Genomic DNA, 23,470 nt, shown 5'->3' on the forward strand with positions numbered 1-23,470 from the left:
CACCAAAGCTTGCATAACCATAGAAAAATAACCCATCTGTTTATGTACTATGTGGCCAGGTTGACTGGTGCCAAAATAGAGCTATGAGTGCTATATATCGCTCCACTGGGTAGTTGCTTCAGATCCATTCACTATGTCCTGCATGTTGCCTAGAGTCACGGTCCTGTGTAGCAGGAGACCATTAATGGCCCTGAGCATTTGGATGACAATGGCCCCCACAGTGAATTTTCCAACTCCAAAATGATTTCCCACTAACCTGTACCAATCTGGTGTCACAAGTTTCCACAGTGCAATCGCCACTCGCTTCTCTATCAGTGCAGTTCTCATTCAGGTGTCCTAATACTGGAGGGCGGGGTGAGCTTGGCACACAGATCCAGGAATGTGGCCTTGTGAATCCGGAAGTGCTGCAGACACTGATCGTCATCTCAAGCCTGCATTATGATGTGACCCGAACAGTCAGTGCTCATTTCTCAGACCCAGAAGTGGTGCTCCATGATCTGCAGCTGCTCCATAAATGATACCAACAACTTTGACTTGATTCTTCCTATGTTCCACAGCAATCTGTCCTCCACAAAACTGTCATATTCCCTGCTGATTTGGCTGTATCAGAGGATTGTACATTCTGTGATTGCAATGCTCATGAAAATAGTGCAGAAATGTGCAGGCTCCATGCTTTTGTCAAATATGGCAGGCAGTAAGGAGGGCCATGCGGGTTCATGCAGTTTTTTTAAAAAGAGAAAAATTAAGGGATATAGATGACATTATGGGATGGAGAAAGTTGTATGATAGGAAATTGATCCCTTGCTCCCAGTCTCACCTGCGTGACTGTTGAGGTTGGATAGTGGGAAGATAATCTACATCCACCATGCGAGAGCCTGGCAAGTTTGTGTGATGTGCAGAGGTATTTTGGGTACAATAAGAAAAGAAGTACTTGTGGCACCTTAGAGACTAACAAATTTATTAGAGCATAAGCTTTCGTGAGCTACAGCTCACTTCATCGGATGCATTTGGTGGAAAAAACAGAGGAGAGATTTATATATACACACACACACACACACACACAGAGAACATGAAACAATGGGTTTATCATACACACTGTAAGGAGAGTGATCACTTAAGATAAGCCATCACCAACAGCAGGGGGGGGAAAGGAGGAAAACCTTTCATGGTGACAAGCAGGTAGGCTAATTCCAGCAGTTAACAAGAATATCAGAGGAACAGTGGGGGGTAGGGTGGGAGGGAGAAATACCATGGGGAAATAGTTTTACTTTGTGTAATGACTCATCCATTCCCAGTCTCTATTCAAGCCTAAGTTAATTGTATCCAGTTTGCAAATTAATTCCAATTCAGCAGTCTCTCGTTGGAGTCTGTTTTTGAAGCTTTTTTGTTGAAGGATAGCCACTCTTAGGTCTGTGATCGAGTGACCAGAGAGATTGAAGTGTTCTCCAACTGGTTTTTGAATGTTATAATTCTTGACGTCTGATTTGTGTCCATTCATTCTTTTACGTAGAGACTGTCCAGTTTGGCCAATGTACATGGCAGAGGGGCATTGCTGGCACATGATGGCATATAGCACATTGGTAGATGCGCAGGTGAACGAGCCTCTGATAGTGTGGCTGATGTGATTAGGCCCTATGATGGTATCCCCTGAATAGATATGTGGACAGAGTTGGCAACGGGCTTTGTTGCAAGGATAGGTTCCTGGGTTAGTGGTTCTGTTGTGTGGTGTGTGGTTGCTGGTGAGTATTTGCTTCAGATAGGGGGGCTGTCTGTAAGCAAGGACTGGTCTGTCTCCCAAGATCTGAGAGAGCGATGGCTCGTCCTTCAGGATAGGTTGTAGATCCTTGATGATGCGTTGGAGAGGTTTTAGTTGGGGGCTGAAGGTGATGGCTAGTGGCGTTCTGTTGTTTTCTTTGTTGGGCCTGTCCTGTAGTAGGTGACTTCTGGGTACTCTTCTGGCTCTGTCAATCTGTTTCTTCACTTCAGCAGGTGGGTACTGTAGTTGTAGGAATGCATGATAGAGATCTTGTAGGTGTTTGTCTCTGTCTGAGGGGTTGGAGCAAATGCGGTTATATCGTAGCGCTTGGCTGTAGACAATGGATCGAGTGGTATGATCTGGATGAAAGCTAGAGGCATGTAGGTAGGAATAGCGGTCAGTAGGTTTCCGATATAGGGTGGTGTTTATGTGACCATCGCTTATTAGCACTGTAGTGTCCAGGAAGTGGATCTCTTGTGTGGACTGGTCCAGGCGAGGTTGATGGTGGGATGGAAATTGTTGAAATCATGGTGGAATTCCTCAAGAGCTTCTTTTCCATGGGTCCAGATGATGAAGATGTCATCAATGTAGCGCAAGTAGAGTAGGGGCATTAGGGGACGAGAGCTGAGGAAGCGTTGTTCTAAGTCAGCCATAAAAATGTTGGCATACTGTGGGGCCATGCGGGTACCCATCGCAGTGCCGCTGATTTGAAGGTATACGTTGTCACCAAATGTGAAATAGTTATGGGTCAGGACAAAGTCAAAGTTCTGCCACCAGGTTAGCCGTGACAGTATCGGGGATACTGTTCCTGACGGCTTGTAGTCCATCTTTGTGTGGAATGTTGGGGGTAGAGGGCTTCTACATCCATAGTGGCTAGGATGGTGTTTTTAGGAAGATCACCAATGGACTGTAGTTTCCTCAGGAAATCGGTGGTGTCTCAAAGATAGCTGGGAGTGCTGGTAACGAAGGGCCTGAGGAGGGAGTCTACATAGCCAGACAATCCTGCTGTCAGGGTGCCAATGCCTGAGATGATGGGGCGTCCAGGATTTCCAGGTTTATGGATCTTGGGTAGCAGATAGAATACCCCAGGTCGGGGCTCCAGGGGTGTGTCTGTGCGGATTTGTTCTTGTGCTTTTTCAGGGAGTTTCTTGAGCAAATGCTGTAGTTTCTTTTGGTAACTCTCAGTGGGATCAGAGGGTAATGGCTTGTAGAAAGTGGTGTTGGAGAGCTGCCTAGTAGCCTCTTGTTCATACTCCGACCTATTCATGATGACGACAGCACCTCCTTTGTCAGCTAACCCAGGAACCTATCCTTGCAACAAAGCCCGTTGCCAACTCTGTCCACATATCTATTCAGGGGATACCATCATAGGGCCTAATCACATCAGCCACACTATCAGAGGCTCGTTCACCTGCGCATCTACCAATGTGATATATGCCATCATGTGCCAGCAATGCCCCTCTGCCATGTACATTGGCCAAACTGGACAGTCTCTACGTAAAAGAATGAATGGATACAAATCAGACGTCAAGAATTATAACATTCAAAAACCAGTTGGAGAACACTTCAATCTCTCTGGTCACTCGATCACAGACCTAAGAGTGGCTATCCTTCAACAAAAAAGCTTCAAAAACAGACTCCAACGAGAGACTGCTGAATTGGAATTAATTTTGCAAACTGGATACAATTAACTTAGGCTTGAATAGAGACTGGGAATGGATGAGTCATTACACAAAGTAAAACTATTTCCCCATGGTATTTCTCCCTCCCACCCCACCCCCCACTGTTCCTCTGATATTCTTGTTAACTGCTGGAATTAGCCTACCTTGCTTGTCACCATGAAAGGTTTTCCTCCTTCCCCCCCCTGCTGTTGGTGATGGCTTATCTTAAGTGATCACTCTCCTTACAGTGTGTATGATAAACCCATTGTTTCATGTTCTCTGTGTGTGTGTATATAAATCTCTCCTCTGTTTTTTCCACCAAATGCATCCGATGAAGTGAGCTGTAGCTCACGAAAGCTTATGCTCTAATAAATTTGTTAGTCTCTAAGGTGCCACAAGTACTCCTTTTCTTTTTACACAAGAATAGATTCATATGTTAATTTTTGGTCTGAAATAGACTTTTTGGGCATGTTTGATGGAGTATTTGGTGGGCTGAGAGTATAAAGGGATAGAAAAAAGTTTCTGTAAGGGTATGTCTACACTAAAAAATTAGGTCGAATTTACAGAAGTCAATTTTTAGGAAGTGATTTAATACACTTGATTGTGTGCCTCCCCACAAAGCACATTAAGTCAGCAAAGTGTGTCCACAATACCGTGGCTAGCATCGACTTTTGGAGCATTGCACTGTGGGTAGCTATCCCACAGTTGCCACAGTCTCCGCTGCCCATTGGAATTCTGGGTTGAGCTCCCAATGCCCAATGGGGCAAAAACATTGTCGCAGGTGGTTTTGGGAACGTCGTCAGTGGCCCCTCCCTCTGTGAAAGCAATGGCAGACAATCGTTTTGCGCCTTTTTTCCATGTAGACACCATACTACTATCAGCAGATGGTGCAGTAGGACTGCTGTCGTCATCCACTGCTTCCGCTTCAACTCTTCTCTCCTGGTGCCATGAATCCACCTCGCAGGTCCTCTCGTCATTCTGTATAAATATCTATTGTCGTGGTATCCGTCATCATGGACCGCTTCCGCTACAACTCTGCCCTTCTACAGATGACATACCATAGCAAGCATGGAGCCCGCTCAGCTCACTGCTGCTGTTATGAGCATTGTAAACACCTCACGCGTTATCCTGCAGTATGTGCAGAAACTGCAAAAGCAGGCGAGGAGGCGACGACAGCATGATCACGATAGTGATGAGAACATGGACACAGACTTCTCTCAAAGCACAGGCCCTGGCAATTTGGACATCATGGTGGTCATGGGGCAGGTTCCTGCCGTGGAACGCCGATTCTGGGCCCTGGAAAAAAGCACAGACTGGTGGGACCAGATAGCGTTGCAGGTCTGGGATGATTCCCAGTGGCTGCGAAACTTTTGCATGCATTAGGCCACTTTCATGGAACTTTGTGAATTGCTTTCCCCTGCCCTGAAGCGCAAGAATACCAAGATGAGAGCAGCCCTCACAATTGAGAAGTGAGTGGCGATAGCCCTCTGGAAGCTTGCAATGCCAGAATGCTACTGGTCAGTCGGGAATCAATTTACTGGAGTGGGTAAATCTACTGTGGGGGCTGCTGTGATCCAAGAAGCCAACGCAATCACTGAGCTGCAGCTATCAAGGTTAGTGACTCTGGGACATGTGCAGGTCATAGTGGATGGGTTTGCTGCAGAGGGGTTCCCTAACTGTGGTGGGGCAACAGACGGAACACATATCCCTATCTTGGCACCGGACCACCTTGACAGCCAGTACATAAACCGCAAGGGGTACTTTTCAATGGTGCTGCAAGCACTGGTGGATCACCACGGACGTTTTGCTGACATCAACGTGGGATGGCCGGGAAAGGTGCATGACGCTTGCATCTTCAGGAACTCTGGTCTGTTTGAATAGCTGCAGGAAGGAACTTATTTCCCTGACAGGAAAATTACCATTGGGGACATTGAAATGCCTATAGTTATCCTTGGGGACCCAGCCTACCCCCTAATGCCATGGCTCATGAAGCCACACACAGACAGCCTGGACAGTAATAAGGAGCTGTTCAACTATAGGCTAAGCAAGTGCAGAATGGTGGTAGAACGTGCATTTGGATGTTTAAAAGCTCGCTGGCACAGTTTACTGACTAGGTTAGACCTCAGTGAAACCAATATTCCCATTGTTATTGTTGCTTGCTGTGTGCTCCACAATATCTGTGAGAGTAAGGAGGAGACGTTTCTGGCAGGGTGGGAGGTTGAGGCAAATTGCCTGGCGGCCAATTACGCACAGAAGACATGACCCACCTCCCTCATGTATGCTGTGGTTATTGTCAGGAGGTGAGTGGTATTAATTGCTCCTTTTTGATCCAACATTGTGGAGGAGATATTTTCTTCTAGCTTGAAAAGGCCAGGGCTTGGGTCATCAGGCCTAATGGGTAGTGCCAGAGCCAAGGGTCAGAAACCAGGACCCAGAGCCAAGGGTCGGAGCTGCGGTTGGAGCCTGATCTGTTGTAACAGCCAGCTGGGGGATCCACCTAACTCTACAGGCAACATCCTAGTGTCCCCTGCAGGCTTTAGTAGTATGCCTGGACCAATCATGGACCTTGAAAGCACTGCCAATCAGGCCCTCTGTGGCAATAAGCTTTTCAAAATGCAAAAATGAGACACATGCAGGAGCCCTGCCCTGCTCAGTGGCCCTGCCCAGTGCTCCTCCTCTTCCCCCTGCAGAGGCGCTGCCACCTGACTAGGCCAGAAGCTGGAGCTGGGCAGTGGTAAGAGCCATCCAGGGAGGCCGGACTCTCCAACTGTCCTAGGTGGGGGGCTGGGGGCCCAAAAGCAGAGCCCGGCCCGTGTCCCCACCCTCTGGGGCACACTGCACAGGGAAGGTGGAGAGTCCAGAACTCCGGGGTTCCTTACAGCAGCCCACGCTCCCTGGGCATAGGTGCTTCCGCGAGGGATGCTGCCGCACTCCCAGCTTTAAGTGGTTTCCATTATATAGAGGGTTTGCAGTTTCAAAGGCTCTCGGTACCCCCACTATAAAGGGGGTATCCTGCCACCTGCTGTGACTGGGAGCTCTGGGGTCCCCTGCCCCACCTGCAGGGGTTGGGCTGCTGCAGGGTCCCCTCACCCCATTTCTTCTCATCCTTTATCCTGATGTGCAATTTCTCATGTTATAAAAGAAGGTAGAGCTGTAACATTTTGCAAGTCAAATATGTGCTCCTCTGGAGCCTGATCCAAAATGCACTGAGGTCAAAGGAAAGATTCCAACTGACTTCAAGGTGCTTGGATCGGGCTTGGGGGGGAGAAGAAGGAATCTGCCTGACAATATATTTAAATTAATGCCCAGTTAAGATGAACTTACATAACTCTTAAAATCTCATCCCAGGTCAGCATACGCTCACATTTCCAATGTCCCTGGTAGCATGTGGCAGGATGTGTTGTATGTTAGACACTCATCTGGTTGTACAGATTGTACTTGAGGAAGAAAAGGATATCCGCATGCAAGTATGAGAAAGTCAGAAAATAGCTCTATAGTGTAGATGTTGAAGTGCGAGGACATGAACTAATTTTAAAAGCTTTCAAAGGGTCTGAAAAAACATGGTCAGTGTGAATTTACTTTCTTTTCCTTCCCTGTTTTCATTGGTTTTCTATCATCAAACATGATATATCACTAGTTTCTCTACCATAAAACTATACAAAACTCCGAAGCCTGAAATTACCAGCCTTCTACATTAACTAAGGCCAAACTGTAGCAAATATATACCTTTTTTAATGACAATTATAAATTAGTCATTTTTGAAGAGCAATGATTTTCAGTTCTTTGCTTGGAATAAACTTGGCCCTTTGGAGGCTTCTATAGCAGTGGTCAATAGGTTCATCCTCTGAAACATCTCATTCTGAACTAAAGGCCAGCACAACAGTCTACAGTAGTCTATGACAGACCAAAGGGACACAGAGTTGTTTCCTGATATGAAATGGTCAGTGGCTCAGTTTGCATCTCAGGTCAATATGCTGAGTTATGTAAAAAATAAAGAGGCTTTGAAAGAGGCTTGTTTCATAAGTCTACTCAAAATAGCAAAAAGATTCAATATATTGCAGATCATCAGCAAGCTTGACTGAAAGGCAAAGTTCTATTCAAGAATATAGCATGTGTAATACATGACGACTTGGTCTGGTATTTAGGCAGAGTTTTAAAAAATCATCTTCTCTCAAATTTGTCCCTTTGATAAATGGTTGGAAGTCCCATTGAATTAATGGGAGTCGCCCCTCCCCAGCCCCGTGTCAGAGAGGAGAATTCGGCCCTCAGTGAGCGAAAAATAAAATGACCAGAAAATGTGCTTACATTCAGAATGAAACATGGTGGTAGCTGGACTCTTGTGAAAGAAAAGTTGCTAGGATTAACAAAAAGAGCAAGACTTTCAAAAAGTGTGGGACTGTTTTAAATAATGTGAGTTTTGTTCAATGTGAGAAATTATAAGTAGTAAAATTATGTCAATCAGATTTGTTAAAATGCCCATCTTATGTTACAAAACTGCAGTTTTTTTAAACAGCAAACTTTACAGTTCTGCAAGAATATTGGCTTTGTCATCCAGATGCAAGTGTCTCACATTAGTTTATTTGAAGTGATACACAAGCAGGAGGGAAAGCATGCATGATTTTTCATTTTTGGGCATTGAGGGGAGTGGAATTGAAGAAACTGGCAGGAAGTAGTAATGTTACCAATATATAGGAAGGGACATCACTAAAATTCTCAAAGCAATAGACACATGACACACAGGAACTTTCTGATTTGAAACCATGTTCATGCTAGTGAAAAGAGAGCCAGGGTTTGAAACAGTTTTACGAGTCTTCCAATACCAATGTCAGATGTACTAACTAATGTGACACTGAATCATTCCCTTCCACATGCTGATAGTATTTAAATACAGTTCTGTAACACAGACACAGCACAATTTAAAACCTGTGCATTGTGGACATTAACCATAAAACTCAGATTTAAACCACGGTGAATTATTTAACCTGGTTTAAAGATACTAGTGTGAATGGGATTTCAAGTGTCTACTGCACAGAGGTTAGTAACTTGATTGTTTGTAGCTTTCCTCCACAAACCAGACTTGTCATTGAAGAGCCACTTTATCGTTGGTGGTGGTCATTTACAAGGTATTATCTTCTCCTTTAAAAAATCAGGGGTTAACGTCTCAACCAATAAGAGAAAGTTGCGGTAGCTAGGGCCTCCAGCATGTTCAGTCAGCCTAAAATCTAAGTGCAGATTGACTAACTGGAGCACTGCAGGCAAGATGGCATGGACTTGAGCCAAACTTATTATCAGATGTTCTGCTGAAGAAATACTAAAATGTATCAGAAATCATTCTGTACACCATAAACCCCAAATTCAAATGTGGCTTGAATTTTTGCAGTTCTTTTTATTTTGTAGTGATAATTTAAAGAAGAATCTTCTGGATACCATCTCATATGATTTTAACTGATGATCTTATAGGTAGTACTCAGACTGAGATCACATGACTGAACAATTTCATCCTTTTGCATCATTTCTGCTGTAACACTGTTTTTAGGGAAGGAAAACAGAGTTTTGATTACAAGCACATTTTTGTGAAAGATAGTAAACATTCATCATCATCATTTCTTGTTATTTAATATATGTATTGCAATAGCACGTAGAGACCCCAGAGAGGTCGGTGCCCCATTGTGCTAGGCGCTGTACAGATGTGTAGGTTATCTGCACCAAAGAGCTTCCAATCTCAAAAAGGCAAATTTTGACAGTTTTAGCAAAGGTCTGATTTCTGTTTTATAGCTCCAGTCCGTTATTTCTTTCAGTTAGTAAAATAAAATAAAAAATCCTGAACAAAGAGCTAAAAGCAAATCCTGGAAAACCAAGTAGCTGAATTAGATGAATTATACGAGCGTATGGCATGAAAATAGCTGGAAAAGAGCATCTCTTTACTCTACTTGCTCTGTCATTTGTTCAATTTATTTTTCTTTTGTACAATAGAGGCGCTGTCAACTTTGTAAAAGTTGAAGTAGTACAGTAAATCCTGTGTTCCCCCCGTACAAAAAGCCACTTTGTCTCATTCTTAGAATTTTATTATAAAAACAGAGATTGCTTTACTAAACTCTGCAGGTTGTCTTGTATGGAGCTCTCCCTACATATCCTTTATCTCTTTGGACTAATAGATGTAAATTCATTTGGTGACATTAGCCAAGTTAAACCACCCTCTCTTGTCTGAAAAGATCAAGGCCAAGGCTTTCTAAAGTGGCTAGAGATTTGGGAGCCCAACTTGAGACACTTTAAGATGCCCAATTTTCAGAAGGAGGGTGTGCAACAGTGTGTGCAAATCAAGCTCCTTTAAGATGTTTCAAATTACACACCCCAAATCACTAGCCACTTTTGAAAAATCTTGGCTAACAATACTATATAGGACACTTGCTTGGCTGAATAATTAATAGGACTGTCAGTCATAACAAAACAAGAAAAAATGTCTTGGCCTCGTGTCAGTTTTCCATTTGGCTCAAACATGACAATAACTGTATTTCATTAGAGAAATGTAGGGACCACTGCTTTGTTTTTGGCCTGGATTTCTGCCACTGAAGTTGAAAAGCAAAGTTGTGAATAGAAGAGGATATGAAAAGTCAGACAGTGAAAGTCAGAGAGAGCAGAACTCCTTTGGCTAAACAACAGTAAAGCTAGGATTTTGTCAGAGATATTTTTAGTAAAAGTCATGGACAGGTCACGGGAAATAAACAAAAATTCACAGAAGCCTATGACCTGTCCCTGACTTTCACTAAAAATATCCTTGACAAAATGGGGAGGTCAATTCAGCACTGACTGCTGCTGGGGCTTGGTGTTCCTCGCCGCTGCAGTTAGTGGGACCTTTGGAATCCCCTCCGTGCAGTGACTGAGCAGCTCTGGGGGGCGCCACCATCTGTGGCAGCAGGGAGCTCTGAGGGGATATCCTGCCACCTGCAGTGAGCAGGAGCTCTGAGGTCCCCTGCCCTGCCAGACTCCTTCTACCCGAGCAACCCTACATAAAAAAGGACAACATTTGCTCAATGACAAAGCGAAGGTTCTCTCTGACTGGAAATGACAGGTCACAGAATTTAAAACTTAACTTCCCTACTAGTTTAGAATTCCTTATCTTTTATTGATCCCACAGTAAATGTTTGGAAGAGAAGCTTTTGTTCTACATCTCATTCATCTATTTTAGTACTAAGAGTAGATTAGCCAGGATATTATACTGTATGCCTCATACATTCCTTCACATAGCTATGACTTACAATATACACTGAAACTACATTGTGATCTCATTTACGTGCAAATCAGTAGACACAGAGGATCGAGTTATCCACATGGGAATCAATTTTACACAAGACATTGTTTTTAATGTGCTGGAAAAGGGATCAAAATACAAGGTATTTTTTGGCAGGAAAATGCCCCCAGTTTTTATTCTGAAATATTGGGAATCTATTATACAGCTGACCTGAAAGAACAAGTTACCTACAAATTTTATGCCTTGATCACAGATTAAAATGATGTGGGATATGACCCAAATCAGAAAAGAAATTGGTTTCATATAGTCCTCCTCATACTCAGAGAGCTTTGCAAAGTAATTAGTTAAATAATGCAGTTCCTTTGTAGGAAACAAACATTAACATTATAGTATATCATTATATGTTACTATACAGCAATAACTCTGTTATAAGAACCTGTTTTACTGTTAGAAGGAATTTTAGTCCAGAGATCATTGTTATCTCTTATTTATAACTTGCAACATGATTATTATATAGATCTGAGCAAAAAGGACTGGTTTAACATTTTATCACAAAGACAGCTGGCTTGAATCTACTTTCACTTTCACCAGTGTACTCCAATTCATTTCAATGGAGTTACTCCGGACTTACATGGGAGAAGACCCATTCCATCACCTCCAACAGCACGGCATACATCTTGACTATAATCTCTATGTTGGTTGTATTATCCAACTACTAATTCAAGAAAGAATGCCAGTGTAGATTCCTATTTGGCTAAATAATAACCCAACATCCACAGAGGCTATTTCAGTTACATAAAGCTCATTAGTTTTAGAGTGCAGACTGAAATAGTAGTAGTCAATTACACCTCTACCCCAATATAACGCAACCCAATATAATGTAGGTTCGCATCCAATGCAGTAAAGCTCTGACACACTGCTCTGAGCAGCGTGTTAAGGGTGCCAGCTGGGGGCCGAGGGGTTGGATAAGAGGCAGAGGGTCTTGGGGGTGGTCTGGATAGGTAACCCCAGGGGACAGGGTCTGGGAGGCAGGAGCTGTGGGGGGGCACTTTTGGGGGCCCCACAGTCCCAGAGTAGCCCGGGGGATTAGCGGGGGTCCAGGAGCATCCCGCTCTGCTTCCCTCATCCTGGCCCCAGCTGTGTTGCTCGGGGAAGGAGGCTTGGGGGAAGGGATCACCCCGCACTCACCAGCAGCGGCAGAAGCGGAGCAGCCCAGCCCCAGCCCACTCCACTCCGCCAGCTCCCAACCACGGCGCTCAGCTTCCCACCACCATTGAGTGCGAAGGGCATCCTTTCCCCAACCTCCCCGCACTCACCGGTGGCGGGAAGCAGAGTCCCATGGCTGGGCGGAGTGGAGTGGGCTGGGGCCACGTTGCTCCACTTCCCACTGCTGCCGGTGAGTGCCTGTCAGGGGGCGGGGGCATGGATAGGGGTAGGAGCAGTCAGGGGACAGGGAGCAGGGCGGTTGAGTAGGGGGTGGGGTCTGGGGGGGGTGATAGGGATGGGGGCTACCTCGAGAGGCTGGTCAGGGAACAAGGAATGGGGGGGAGGCCAAAGCAAGTTCAATATAACATGGTCTCACCTATAACATGGTAAGAGTTTTTGTCTCCCGAGGACCCCGTTATATCGGGGTAGAAGTGTACTTTAATTTATTTAATAGATTCATAGATTTTAAGGCCAGGCGGGACCATCATCTAGTCTGACCTCTTGTGTCTCTTCCCTGAATTCATTCCTGTTTGAATCAGAGCAGATCTTTTAGAAAAACTTCCCATCTTGATGGAGAATAAATCACAATTCTTGTAAGTTGTTCCAGTGGTTATTCACTGTTTAAAATTTGCACTTTATTTCAAGTTTGAATTTATCTAGATTCATTTTCTAGCCATTCAATCTTGTTGTATCTTTGTCTGCTAGATTGAAGAGCTCTTTATTATTAAATATTTTGTTCCCATGTAGGTACTTATAGACTGTGATCATCTAGTCTGATCTCATACACAGGCCATGAAATTTCACTGAGCAATTCCCGGATGTAGCTCAAGCATCATCTATTTCTAAGAATATCTATCACCAGGCAACAGGAACTCAAAACTTAAAATGTAGCTGATGGGATTTTTTTTTTTAAGACTTAAAAATGTATTTGCAAATGTATGCAAATACTACAAAAGGGGTACCTATCCATATCCTTGAGGTAACTTTAAACTTACTTTAACTTTAAAATACATCATAAAAGTACTTAGTGCAGGAGTAAAACTTAATATAACCCACTACCCAGTAAACCACACAACTTTAAAATGATTGTTCATAATATTTATCACCCTCTAGTTGCACATTTCCAGCCCAACCATCCATTTGAATTGAGGCATACTTCATCATTCCATACACATCAGATTCTCTCTTTGATCTCCAGTGGTAAATTTAAGGGCTGAGTAAATGTTCTTTGAAATGCACAGCATGGCACAGCTGCTTATTGTTACATGGAAGACAGTATGTCATTAAAATGGAAACTCAATTAATATAGTGGAACATCCCCCTAATCACAGCCCAACTTTGAAGTTACACCACTTTCAATGATAACTCTAATTTACAGTCAACTAGTTTTCTTCAAGTGCAACAACATTCAGCCTTCAGTTTAGGTCAGAATTAATAAAGCACGCCTTTTATCAAAATACCGAGAGCTACTGGCAATGGACTCTGCTGTGGTATTTGAAGTTATAATATACTGCAAACACCCAGGCAGAGGGGCATCCTCCCATGTTAATCACATGAAACGCATCAAGTCTGCGGTTTTCATCATTTAGCTGAAGTTTTTTATAGTTCTACAAGAAATTATTTTAAAATTAATAATGTTAATTTAACCACACATTTTATTTATTTATTTATTTATTTATTTACTATCGAGTGTTTCAGCAACATTCTAATTAGGGAAGGGTGAACTAAATTTTTGCCCTGAACTGAAACTGAACCAAATCAAAAATATTGAGATTCAGGTTTGTTCAGTTTCTCACTCTCACCCTTTCTCCTACCCCTTTTCACACTCTCTCTCTACTTTGTGGTTTCAGCCAGAAGTAGAACTACAAAAGTATAATGAGAAAGGTTATTCTTGATGTAGTTCCAAATGTGCCAGAATCAAGAAGCTCTTCATGCCTATGGAGCAAAAATTCAGTGGACCCAAATAGGCCTAAACTTCCCAAGTAGGCTTAAAACTTTGGTCAAGCTAACTGTGTATATAGAGCGTAAAAAGAGAGTTAGGAAAATTCCAGTGTGGGGCAACTGCGGCAACATAGCTTAAGAAATATCACCCTAACAGCTAGAAATTAGGAAAGACTGTTAACCACAAAAGAACAACTTGACAATAACAGGAAAAGCTTGTTTTTGCTAAACTCCAAGTAAGGCAAAGCTACTGTTGAAGCTTGCCTTGTATGCCAAATAAGGAAAATGCTGTTGAAGGAAGTGGGTTTGACAAATTGTGGTTTTCAAGCAATATAAGCTCCTGTATTTTCTGTTTATGCCAGAACAGCTCCGGCTGACTCTCCCTGTATGCGCATGCTCGAATAAACGAATGTCAGGTTTGTTCTGATCCAAACACAACGCGTGGTTAATTTTTCCATGACATGCCTGATTTCATTACATTACCAGCTCAAATGCCAAATTAAAGTGTCAGATCTGGCCAAATCTGGATAAATGCTCTTGGATTCATGGATCTGGGCCTTGCACTCCCACCCTGAAATACTGGGCCTGAAAGCACCTACACGAGTTGCAGAAGCAAATGGCAGGGATGTTTGCTAACAGAGCTCATCAGTGCACCCTTAACTTTTAATGGTTTTAGGATATGCTTTATTTATTTAAGAATAAGGAAAGCTATGAATTCAATCCCTATGGTATAAAACCTAGTGAAACTGAACCTGACATTTCTTGGATAGAGGGAAGAAACCATTGCCTTCTTCCTACCCAAACACTATGGGAGCAAATTAAAAGCAACGGTCCTTTTCTTTCCTTCCAGAGATGGGAAGATGACAAGACACCCTCGCCACATCCAAGCAGGAGAAGATGAATAAAGAATCAGGGTCGTCCCGCTTCTGTTTAATGGGAAAAAGAGTAATCTTCAGCCATCTTACCTCTCCGGACCTGATATATTGGGCTCCTATCAGTTTGCACCTGTCCTTTAGGCCCTGCTATTACATTTTTGGATGATAGATTAAATGAATAAGGGAGAAATTATAGGGACTGGGGAAAGAATGTCAAAAAGAGGGAATTGTTTGGTGAAGAGAGGAATTATGGGGAAGCAGAAAGAGAAGATGAAAGTGAACATAGTGGAAGAAGGGAGAGAAGGAAAATAATGAGCTGCAGATAGAGGCATAATTAAAGAAAGACGACGTGAATAGATAATCTTAGTGAAAAAAAGAAATTGAACAATTTCAGAAGTATTTAATGTTATAGAAAAACTAGACAGAAAACAGATATTGAAAAGATGAAGCATCAAGAATCAAGATATTGCTATGCAATAGAAGGAAAGAAAAAACTGTGTAAACCAAAAGAGAAAAAAGAAACAAGACCAAACGCAAGGAAGGCTTAGTAAGTTATTTTTATAATTATTATGGCTTTCATTGGTAGGAAAAACATTACTACTTATTTCTGGTAGTTTGCTCATTATGTCCTTTCCCAGCACTTACAAAGGACAGCCCCAGCAACTCTGAGAAACTCTCACCCTAAGAAAATTAAAGTTAAGGTTACTTTGAGACTGCCTCTCTAGCCTTCTTTATCACATTTATGCATTTCTGAAAAAATTTTTGGTTGCAATTACACATACTAACTCTCAGCCCCAACATGATTTTTTTATTTTAAATATTAAAGAAAAACTATTTCACCCAGTAGAGTTATGAGACATAAAAATACTTTTTCTGCTGTAAAAAGCCATTAGGAACCTTTTTCTTTGCAAACACACCTCAAAAGCAGCTGCACTTTACAAATTAAAACTTTCCAGGTTCCTAGTACTCTCTGTGAATCTTTGGCAAGCCAATCTGAAAACATTAAAAATAGAGGTTAAGTCTACACTATGATAAAACACCCACAGCACCGAATCTCTGAGCCTGGATGACCTAACTTGGGCTGTGGGGCTTAAAATTGTTGCACAGACATTTGGGCACAGGGCAGATCCCGGGCTCTGAAACCCTGCAAAGAGGAAGGGTCTCAGAGCTTGGGTTCCAGCCTGAGCTCGAATGTTTACTCTGCAATTTTATAATCCCTCATCCCAAGCCTCATAAGCCTGACCTGGGCCACCTGCGGCCATGACCCAGGTTTTTGATTGTAGTGTAGACAGTGGCTCTCAACCTTTCCAGGCTATTGTACCCCTTTCAGGAGTCTGATTCGTCTTGTGTACCCCCAACTTACACCTCATTTAAAATAATTGCTTACAAACTCAGACAAAATACAAGTGTCACAGTGCACTATTTCTGAATAATTGCATACTTTCTCATTTTTACCATCTAATTATAAATCAATTGGAATATAAATATTGTACTTACATTTCAGTGCCAGTATACAAAGCAGTATAAACAAGTCATTGTCTGTATGAAATTTTAGTTTGTTCTGACTTCGCTAATTCTTTTCACATAGCCTGTTGTAAAATTAAGTAAATATCTAGGTGAGTTGACATACCCCTAGAGGTACACGTACCTCTGGTTGAGAACCATTGGTATAGATATACCTAAGGGCCTGAGCCAAGTTCATTGAAATGAATAGAAAGACTCTTTTTGATTTAATCAGGTTTTGGATTAGGCGCTAACAGAGTTCAAAGTAATAGAAAAAATTAGTTTTATGCACATGAACAAAATGTGAAATTCAAATTTACAGAAGGATGCTATTTTATAGCTCTGTGGAACGACAAATACATTATATTTATATTAGTTATATAGGTGTGGTTTTATGCTGCTATTTCATTGTAGAATTTCACAGTTGCATACGTTTTCCATTATGTATCGGGCCAGATCTAAGGACCGGTAAGTAGGGAGGCTGCCCTAAGCACCAACTTCCAGAGGGTACCACGCCACTGTGTGGCTCAGCCTTTATTTTATTTTATTGCACTCCAGGCTCTGATTGGCCAGCTGTTTTGGCTCTGTTGATTGGTCAGTATTTTTTTTCTTTTTTGGCTTTGCCTCTGTGTGAGGGGAAGAAGGAGGTCAAAATGTGCTCTACCCTTGTAGAGGAAATGGCTAGGGTTATTCCTGGCAAGTACATAGTGAAATCAGAAGAGATATTAGAACACTATTTTTTACCTTTTTAAAAAATACAGGGTTAAAACAGAAATAATTAATGTAATGTTAAAGCTGCAGTTTTAAATACTTAGGTCCAATAAAACTTGGAGTAAGAAATTCCCATCAAAAATCTCTGGGCTAAATTCTGTGGTGATGTAAAAAAAAATTGAGGGTTATTCTGCACTCACTTGCACCTAGTTTAGACTGGTGTAACGCCATTGATTTCTACAGGGAGATTCCTGGTTTACACCACAGTGAAAAGAATCAAGCCCACTGAACCTAAATTGGTCAGAAAATGAACAAGTGGTGGTAAAGTGGCAAAGCTGTATAAATTAGATATGCAAAATAATGTAACACACACATCAAGGGGGCAGAAAAAGATGTTGTCCCAGGAAAAATAATTAACAAAAGACTTCTTGTACTCTACTTTAGCTCATACTGCATCATCTCTGGATTCCCAGCTATACATCTGTTGGTGTAAATGGGATCATCTCTCGTTGACTTCAGCAAGCACTGTAGCTGCTTAGGCTGCTGCTATTTTGTTTCCCACAGAACGTCAAATCCGTGTTAGAACTGTTCTGAACACCCACTCAATACCAGATTAGTGCAATTCACTGTTCTCTTTCAATATATCTGATAAACCACTGTACTATTTAAATTACTACAGATTTTTCCCCTAAATGCACTGCGTGAAATCCTGCCCCTTTTGAATTTCATGGAAAATTTTCCTCTGACTTCAGTTGGGACAATTATTCAAAAGCTAAAATCATCATAGTAATTTCAATTTCTCCACATCACTCCCATAAAGATGGATTTATACTTATAAGGTTAGATGTGTACCTTAATATACAGTAGCCCCTTTGCATCCTGAGATATGCATGGACAATTCTCATTGCCTTAATTTTGTGCAAAATGAATGACTTACGATTATTAGGAGATCACAAGGTCAGATACTAGGTGTAAATGGGCAAAGCTACACTGATGTCAATAGGTCTACACACATTTATACCAACTGAGGAACTGGCCTATTAACCTTGGCTTACCCTGGCTGGGTGTTTAACTCTGTAACCTTAATAATACAGCAAGAAAAAAAGTGGAATCCAGCATCACCAAAGAGGTCTGCATGCAGTCCTGGGTACTTTGCTGACTGGTGAATACTTGGTTTGTCAGACTTGATCCATTCTTACATTGAGCTGTTCAGTAAAGTTGTTGGGTTTTGTTGTTATTTTAAACCCTACAAACATGTCTACAACCCTTGTTAGCAACATGCCCTTAACAAAATGAAGAAGTCATTATTAAAATCCAATTTTGGTTTAGTTTAAAAATAAAGATCACCTCACTAGTTACCACCTCTGAAATAACTGTCCATGTTTTCACAAAAAGAAAAGGAGTACTTGTGGCACCTTAGAGACTAACAAATTTATTTGAGCATAAGCTTTTGTGAGCTACAGCTCAGTTCATCGGCTCACAAAATTTATGCTCAAATAAATTTGTTAGTCTCTAAGGTGCCACAAGTACTCCTTTTCTTTTTGTGAATACAGACTAACACGGCTGCTACTCTGAAACCTGTCCATGTTTTCTATCTCTTGTTACTACTAGCAAGAATTCTGAAATAGAGTCAAAGTAATAAAATTCTTTATCACCATGCTGATTTTCTGTGGTTTTGAGCAATTAGATTGTTGCTTCTGATTCAACATTACGTTTGCTCCTCGTCTCCCAAGAAAACAAAATATTACAAAAAATAAAGCATAATGACAAGTATGGTTATTAGAGAAAAAATTATTTCGCTGACCATTATTTTTACTGAAAGCCTGTATCAACATTATGAATCATTTGTGACCATTTATGCTTAAGCTGGACATATTAATATTTAATCGGTTTCAACACAGAACTAGCAATAGAATTCCACACCCCAAGGCACTAATGCATTGATTCAAACTGTACTTAGATGAGGTGAGTTGGAATTGCGGTGCTGCCAACTAAATTTCAGATAGTACAACAAATGATTGAATCCCAAATCTCAACCAGGATTTCTTCTTTTATTCATTATGCATGACTTTCTCTTCTTTAAATTATTCATTTTTTTAAAAAGTTATTGCTTTAGCCTTTTTAACCTTCATATTCCTTCAATTTCTAGCTTTTGCTAGCTGTAATATCAGCTGAGCAGTGGACTGTTTTTCCAACAACATAATAAAAAGCTTTTCATGATACTGCATACTGATGTGTCTTGTTACCCTTCCACCCTTCTCTACTTCCTTTCATGAGGGGAATATTGGGAAGATACATATCCTTGAAAGTTGCATGAGGAAGAGGACAGACTCAAATCAGACCTGTAACATAATAATTATATCTGAAGCATACAGGGTTGCTGTGTGTTTCCCAGAAAGCTGGCAGCATTCCTTGTTCAGGGCCTGCACCTTCATTGTCAAAAAACAATGCTTTGCCTCTGTTTTTTGATCTCGCCTGAATGAGCAGCTGCCTGCTGACCCCACCAAACTGTTGTTAATTTACAATTTACCTTCAAATCAAACAGCAAAGAAAGAAAATTCAGATATTATTTAAAGGTATTGGGGCGGCATTAGAACTTGGGTCTCCCACCTCCCATGTGAGTACCCAAATCATCATACAGTCACTCTCTTGCTCTCTCTTTGGAAAGGTTAGTAACTGTTGTTCTTTGAGATGTGTTGTACATATCCATTCGACTGTAGGTGACTCACAAGCAGTCCCAACTGGAGGTGGATTCAGAGTTGACTTGAACAGGGACTTGCCCAAATTTAGCATTGTCTCTAGATTGTTGAGAGATAGCACAGTGAGAAGCAAACGAGTGACATGATGACCGACTTGCTCTGGGCAAATGTCAAACAGGGGGAAATTGGCCAGAAAAGCTGCAAGGGTCATTTAAGACTTAATCGAATGACCCAAAACTCTACCCGACAGCTTCACATTAGCCAACTGGTAACACAGTGACTACACCTGGATATCCAGGATTAAATCCTTTGTGGGGAAAGAAGACTGACCACAAATGTAATAAATAATTGAGCGGAAGACCTGAAAGGATTAGGCCATTCCAGAAAAACAGTAAAGTTCTTCTAACGTTTAGAGCATACAATCTCTCCTCCCCTCTCCTCCTCCTCTTACTATGACGCTTTGGGAAGAAAGTCAGTAAGAAAATTGTTTGATTAATAAGAAAAGTGAAGACAACTTTCATAACCAAATGGATTGGGTGAGGATGAAGGCAGGCTTTGTCCTTGCAGAAAACCATATGTGGAAGATCTGATACTAGAGTCCTCAACTCCTCTCCTAGCCAGCGTAATGGCTACTAAAAATGCTACCTTCATTGAAAGGTACAACGAAGAGCAGGTTGCTAGAGGCTCAAAGGCTCAAAAGACTCATCTGCTTTGGTAAGACCAGATTTAGGCTCTATGGTAGACTGTGTTCTGCATGCATGGAAACAGTCTGCCCAAATCCTTTAAAAATCTTACAGTCATCAGGGTGGAAAAGAAAAAAAAGTTATCCACAAGTGAGAGAAATGCCAATATAGCCACTAGCTGTACTCTGATCAAGCTAATCCTTGATGTTTCAGGGACAGAAGATGTTTCTATTCAGCATGTGCTGGGCTAAGAACAGGGGAAACCCCTTTCAGTCTGGACCATTTAGTCAGGTAAGTTGTAGCTGATTATTTCCTACTATTCAGGAGCAGACCCTGGACTTCTCTAGAGCTGGACTTGTCCCCCAACGTTAACCATGAAGCCTCTAGGTCGGGGTCAGCAACCTTCATAACGCGGCCCATCAGGATAATCCACTGGCGAGCCGCAAATTTGTTTACATTGACCGTCCACAGGCATGGCCCCCTGCAGCCCTCAGTGGCTGCAATTCGCCGTTCCCGGCCAATGGGAGCTGCAGGAAGCCAGAGAACTGTGAACTGAAAATAACGACTGCTGATGGTGAATCTCTGAAATTTTCTGTGGCTCTGATGAATTGCCCCATAAAAGTAAGTGTCCTTTAAGTCAAGAGCAGCATACCAGTTTCTTGGGTCCAGGGAAGGGATAATGGAAGCTAGAGTCATCATCGAGAATTCTGATTATTTTTAGGAAAGTGTTCAGCTGTCTTAGATCTAAAATAGGCCTGAGATCCCCTTTTGCTTTCAGGATCAGGAAATATAAGGATTAAAACTTCTTTTCCTGAACAACGGAGGGACCTCTTCAATAGCTCCTACCAGGAGAAGTGATTGTCTCTTTTGTAGTAACACTGCCTCATGAGAGAGAGGTCCCAGAAGAGAGATGGGGAAATCAAGGGAGTGGAAATAAATTGGAGTGCACCTTCCATTTTCACCATGCTTAGAACCCACCAACCGGCTGTGATGTGGACCCAAGCATGACAGAAGTAAAACAGGTAGTTTGCAAAAAACAGGGAAGAAAAGAACAAATAGTCCGCTGTTGAGCCACCCATCAAAATGAGCTCTTGGAGGATGCTGCCTGCCTTGATGAACTGGCAGCTGCAGAGTAAAGGGTGGCAGTGGGTATCTTTCATAACCTCTTCTCCTTGGCAGGTCCTGGGTTCGAGGGGCAAACCCCTGAAAACACAGGGATTGGTGAGGACAAAACATAATCCACTTCACTGTTTGGGTGGAAATGTCCAGGATTTCAGTGTTTCTCTAGATTCCTTGAGATTCTGCAGTCTCGTCAATTTTTTCTAAGAGCAATGGCCCTTCGAATGGGAGGTCCTGGACCGTTTGCTGCACCTCTAGAGGGAGCCTAGAAGAGCATAACCAAGACGAGTGCCTCATCATGATGGCTGAGGCCATGCCAAGAACTGCAGAATGTGCCACATCCAAACTCACCTGCAGAGCTGTTCTGGCAACCAACTTGCCCTTCTTGATTGGAATGCCTGTTTTGCATTATATGGGAGCTTGCCTTTGAAACCGTAGTGTTCCAGCAAAGCTTGCTGGTTTCTGTACAAAGCTGTAACCTGCCTGTGGAATAAAGCTTCCTCCCAAACAAGTCCAGCTTCTTGGCCTCTTTATTCTTTGGGGTTGGTGCCTGGTGACCCTCTCAGACTCTGTTACTGCTACTGAGGGGGATGATTATAGAGGCACTTGAACCCATGAGGGGATTATAATACCTCCTCTCCATCCTTTTTGCAGTTGGCAGTAGGAAGCTGGGATCTCTCAAAGAAACTTGGTAGGCTCTAAAATAGCATAATTAGTAGGGAGAGCTATTCTAGCCGGGGTAGCAGATCCTATCATGTCCAGCAGCCTGTAGGATTTTTCCTAAACTTCCTCTGGGTGGATGAGCAGGACTATAACCATCGTCCTCAACATCCCCTGATGAGTCTTAAAAATCTTCAGTAGCCAGAGAAATAGGTTCTGCCACAATTGGGGATGATAAAGAGGATGCCAGTGATAACAGGGCCTGGTCCTTAGAGGTCCTTGAGTGTGCTTGGTGTTGCGCTTGGTACTAACACTGGGGTGCTCGTGGCATTGATGCTCCTGACAGGCAGTAGATGGAGCCAGTTGAGGTGGATGCAGGGACATTCTCAATTGTGGGGGGAACCCCAACAAGTTCCAAAAGGGCCAATGATATAGCCCTCATCCCCAACTGTGCATGGACCAAGGGTCCTTTTGGTACACCCCTTGATGTTAGTGAGGCTGAATCCAGGGCTTGCAGTGGTATACTCTTAATGGAAAGACTGGCTAGGCAGGGATACAGAGATCCAACTTCACACTGTGATGAAGAAATGACTCTTCTTGAGAGCATGGTGGAGTCATACCTGTTGGTACTGATGAGGACGGTTCAGTCTCTATAGAAAGGGGAGCCAGGGAGATCATCTGTGGCTTTCCCCTGGATGGTACCATCTTCGTCAGTATCCTGATGGCTGAAGCAGCTGGACCTGCCCAGTTTAGAGGTGAAGCCACTAACACCACTACCTTGGGCCCTGGAGATGGGAAAGAATCCTGAACTGTTGATTGCAGCAACACCAAGAAGTTTAACAACTCTAACGGTCTCAAAGTCTCAGGAGCACATTTGTTATGCACATGAGCCTCCCTAAGAAATTAAGGCAGCTAGGCTGAGGGTTACTGTTCGGTGAGGCTAAGATTTTGTCATGGATATTTTTAGTAAAAGTCACGGACAGCTCATAGGCGATAAAGGAAAATTCATGCAAGCACATGACCTGTCTGTGACTTTTACTAAAAATATCCATGACAAAACAGCTGTGGGGTCCCCATATTGGCCACTGTGGCTGGGCAGCTGCGGGGACCCCAACCACTACTGGGGTTCTGGAACTGCAGGATTTCCCGCTGCACGTGGCGGCTAGGAGCTGCAGGGTCCTCCTGCCGCCCACGATGGCTGGGAGCTCCCAGGGGATTCCATGACTTCCCTGACCGCCATGATAAAATCATAGACTTACTGTTAGGCATTGCCTTACTGCAGGAGTGGCAATGCTGAAATCTGGAGAGCACAACGTATCACTGGCACCAGGGCCAGATCCACACAAACAACAAAATCATTTTTTTTTAACCACACTAAGTAAATTACTAAACCACACTAATTATACA

General features: G+C 42.6%; 1 protein-coding gene across 17 annotated transcripts in view; it reads right to left on the reverse strand.

Moving 5' to 3' along the window:
* Nucleotides 1–23,470, reverse strand: part of BBS9 (Bardet-Biedl syndrome 9) — a 461,967-nt gene that overhangs the window by 166,531 nt on the left and 271,966 nt on the right. Inside the window, exon 22 of one of the 17 annotated variants that reach the window (XM_043508765.1) lies at nt 7,369–7,391. The exons of the other annotated variants lie outside the window; for them this stretch is intronic. Coding sequence (XP_043364700.1) covers nt 7,384–7,391 — 8 coding nt within the window. The 3' untranslated portion in view covers nt 7,369–7,383. Of the gene's footprint in view, nt 1–7,368; nt 7,392–23,470 lie in introns of those variants that run through there. 17 annotated transcript variants of the gene reach the window in all.

Source organism: Dermochelys coriacea, chromosome 2, assembly GCF_009764565.3.
Source record: "Dermochelys coriacea isolate rDerCor1 chromosome 2, rDerCor1.pri.v4, whole genome shotgun sequence".
In the NCBI taxonomy this organism is placed as follows: Eukaryota; Metazoa; Chordata; order Testudines; family Dermochelyidae; genus Dermochelys; species Dermochelys coriacea.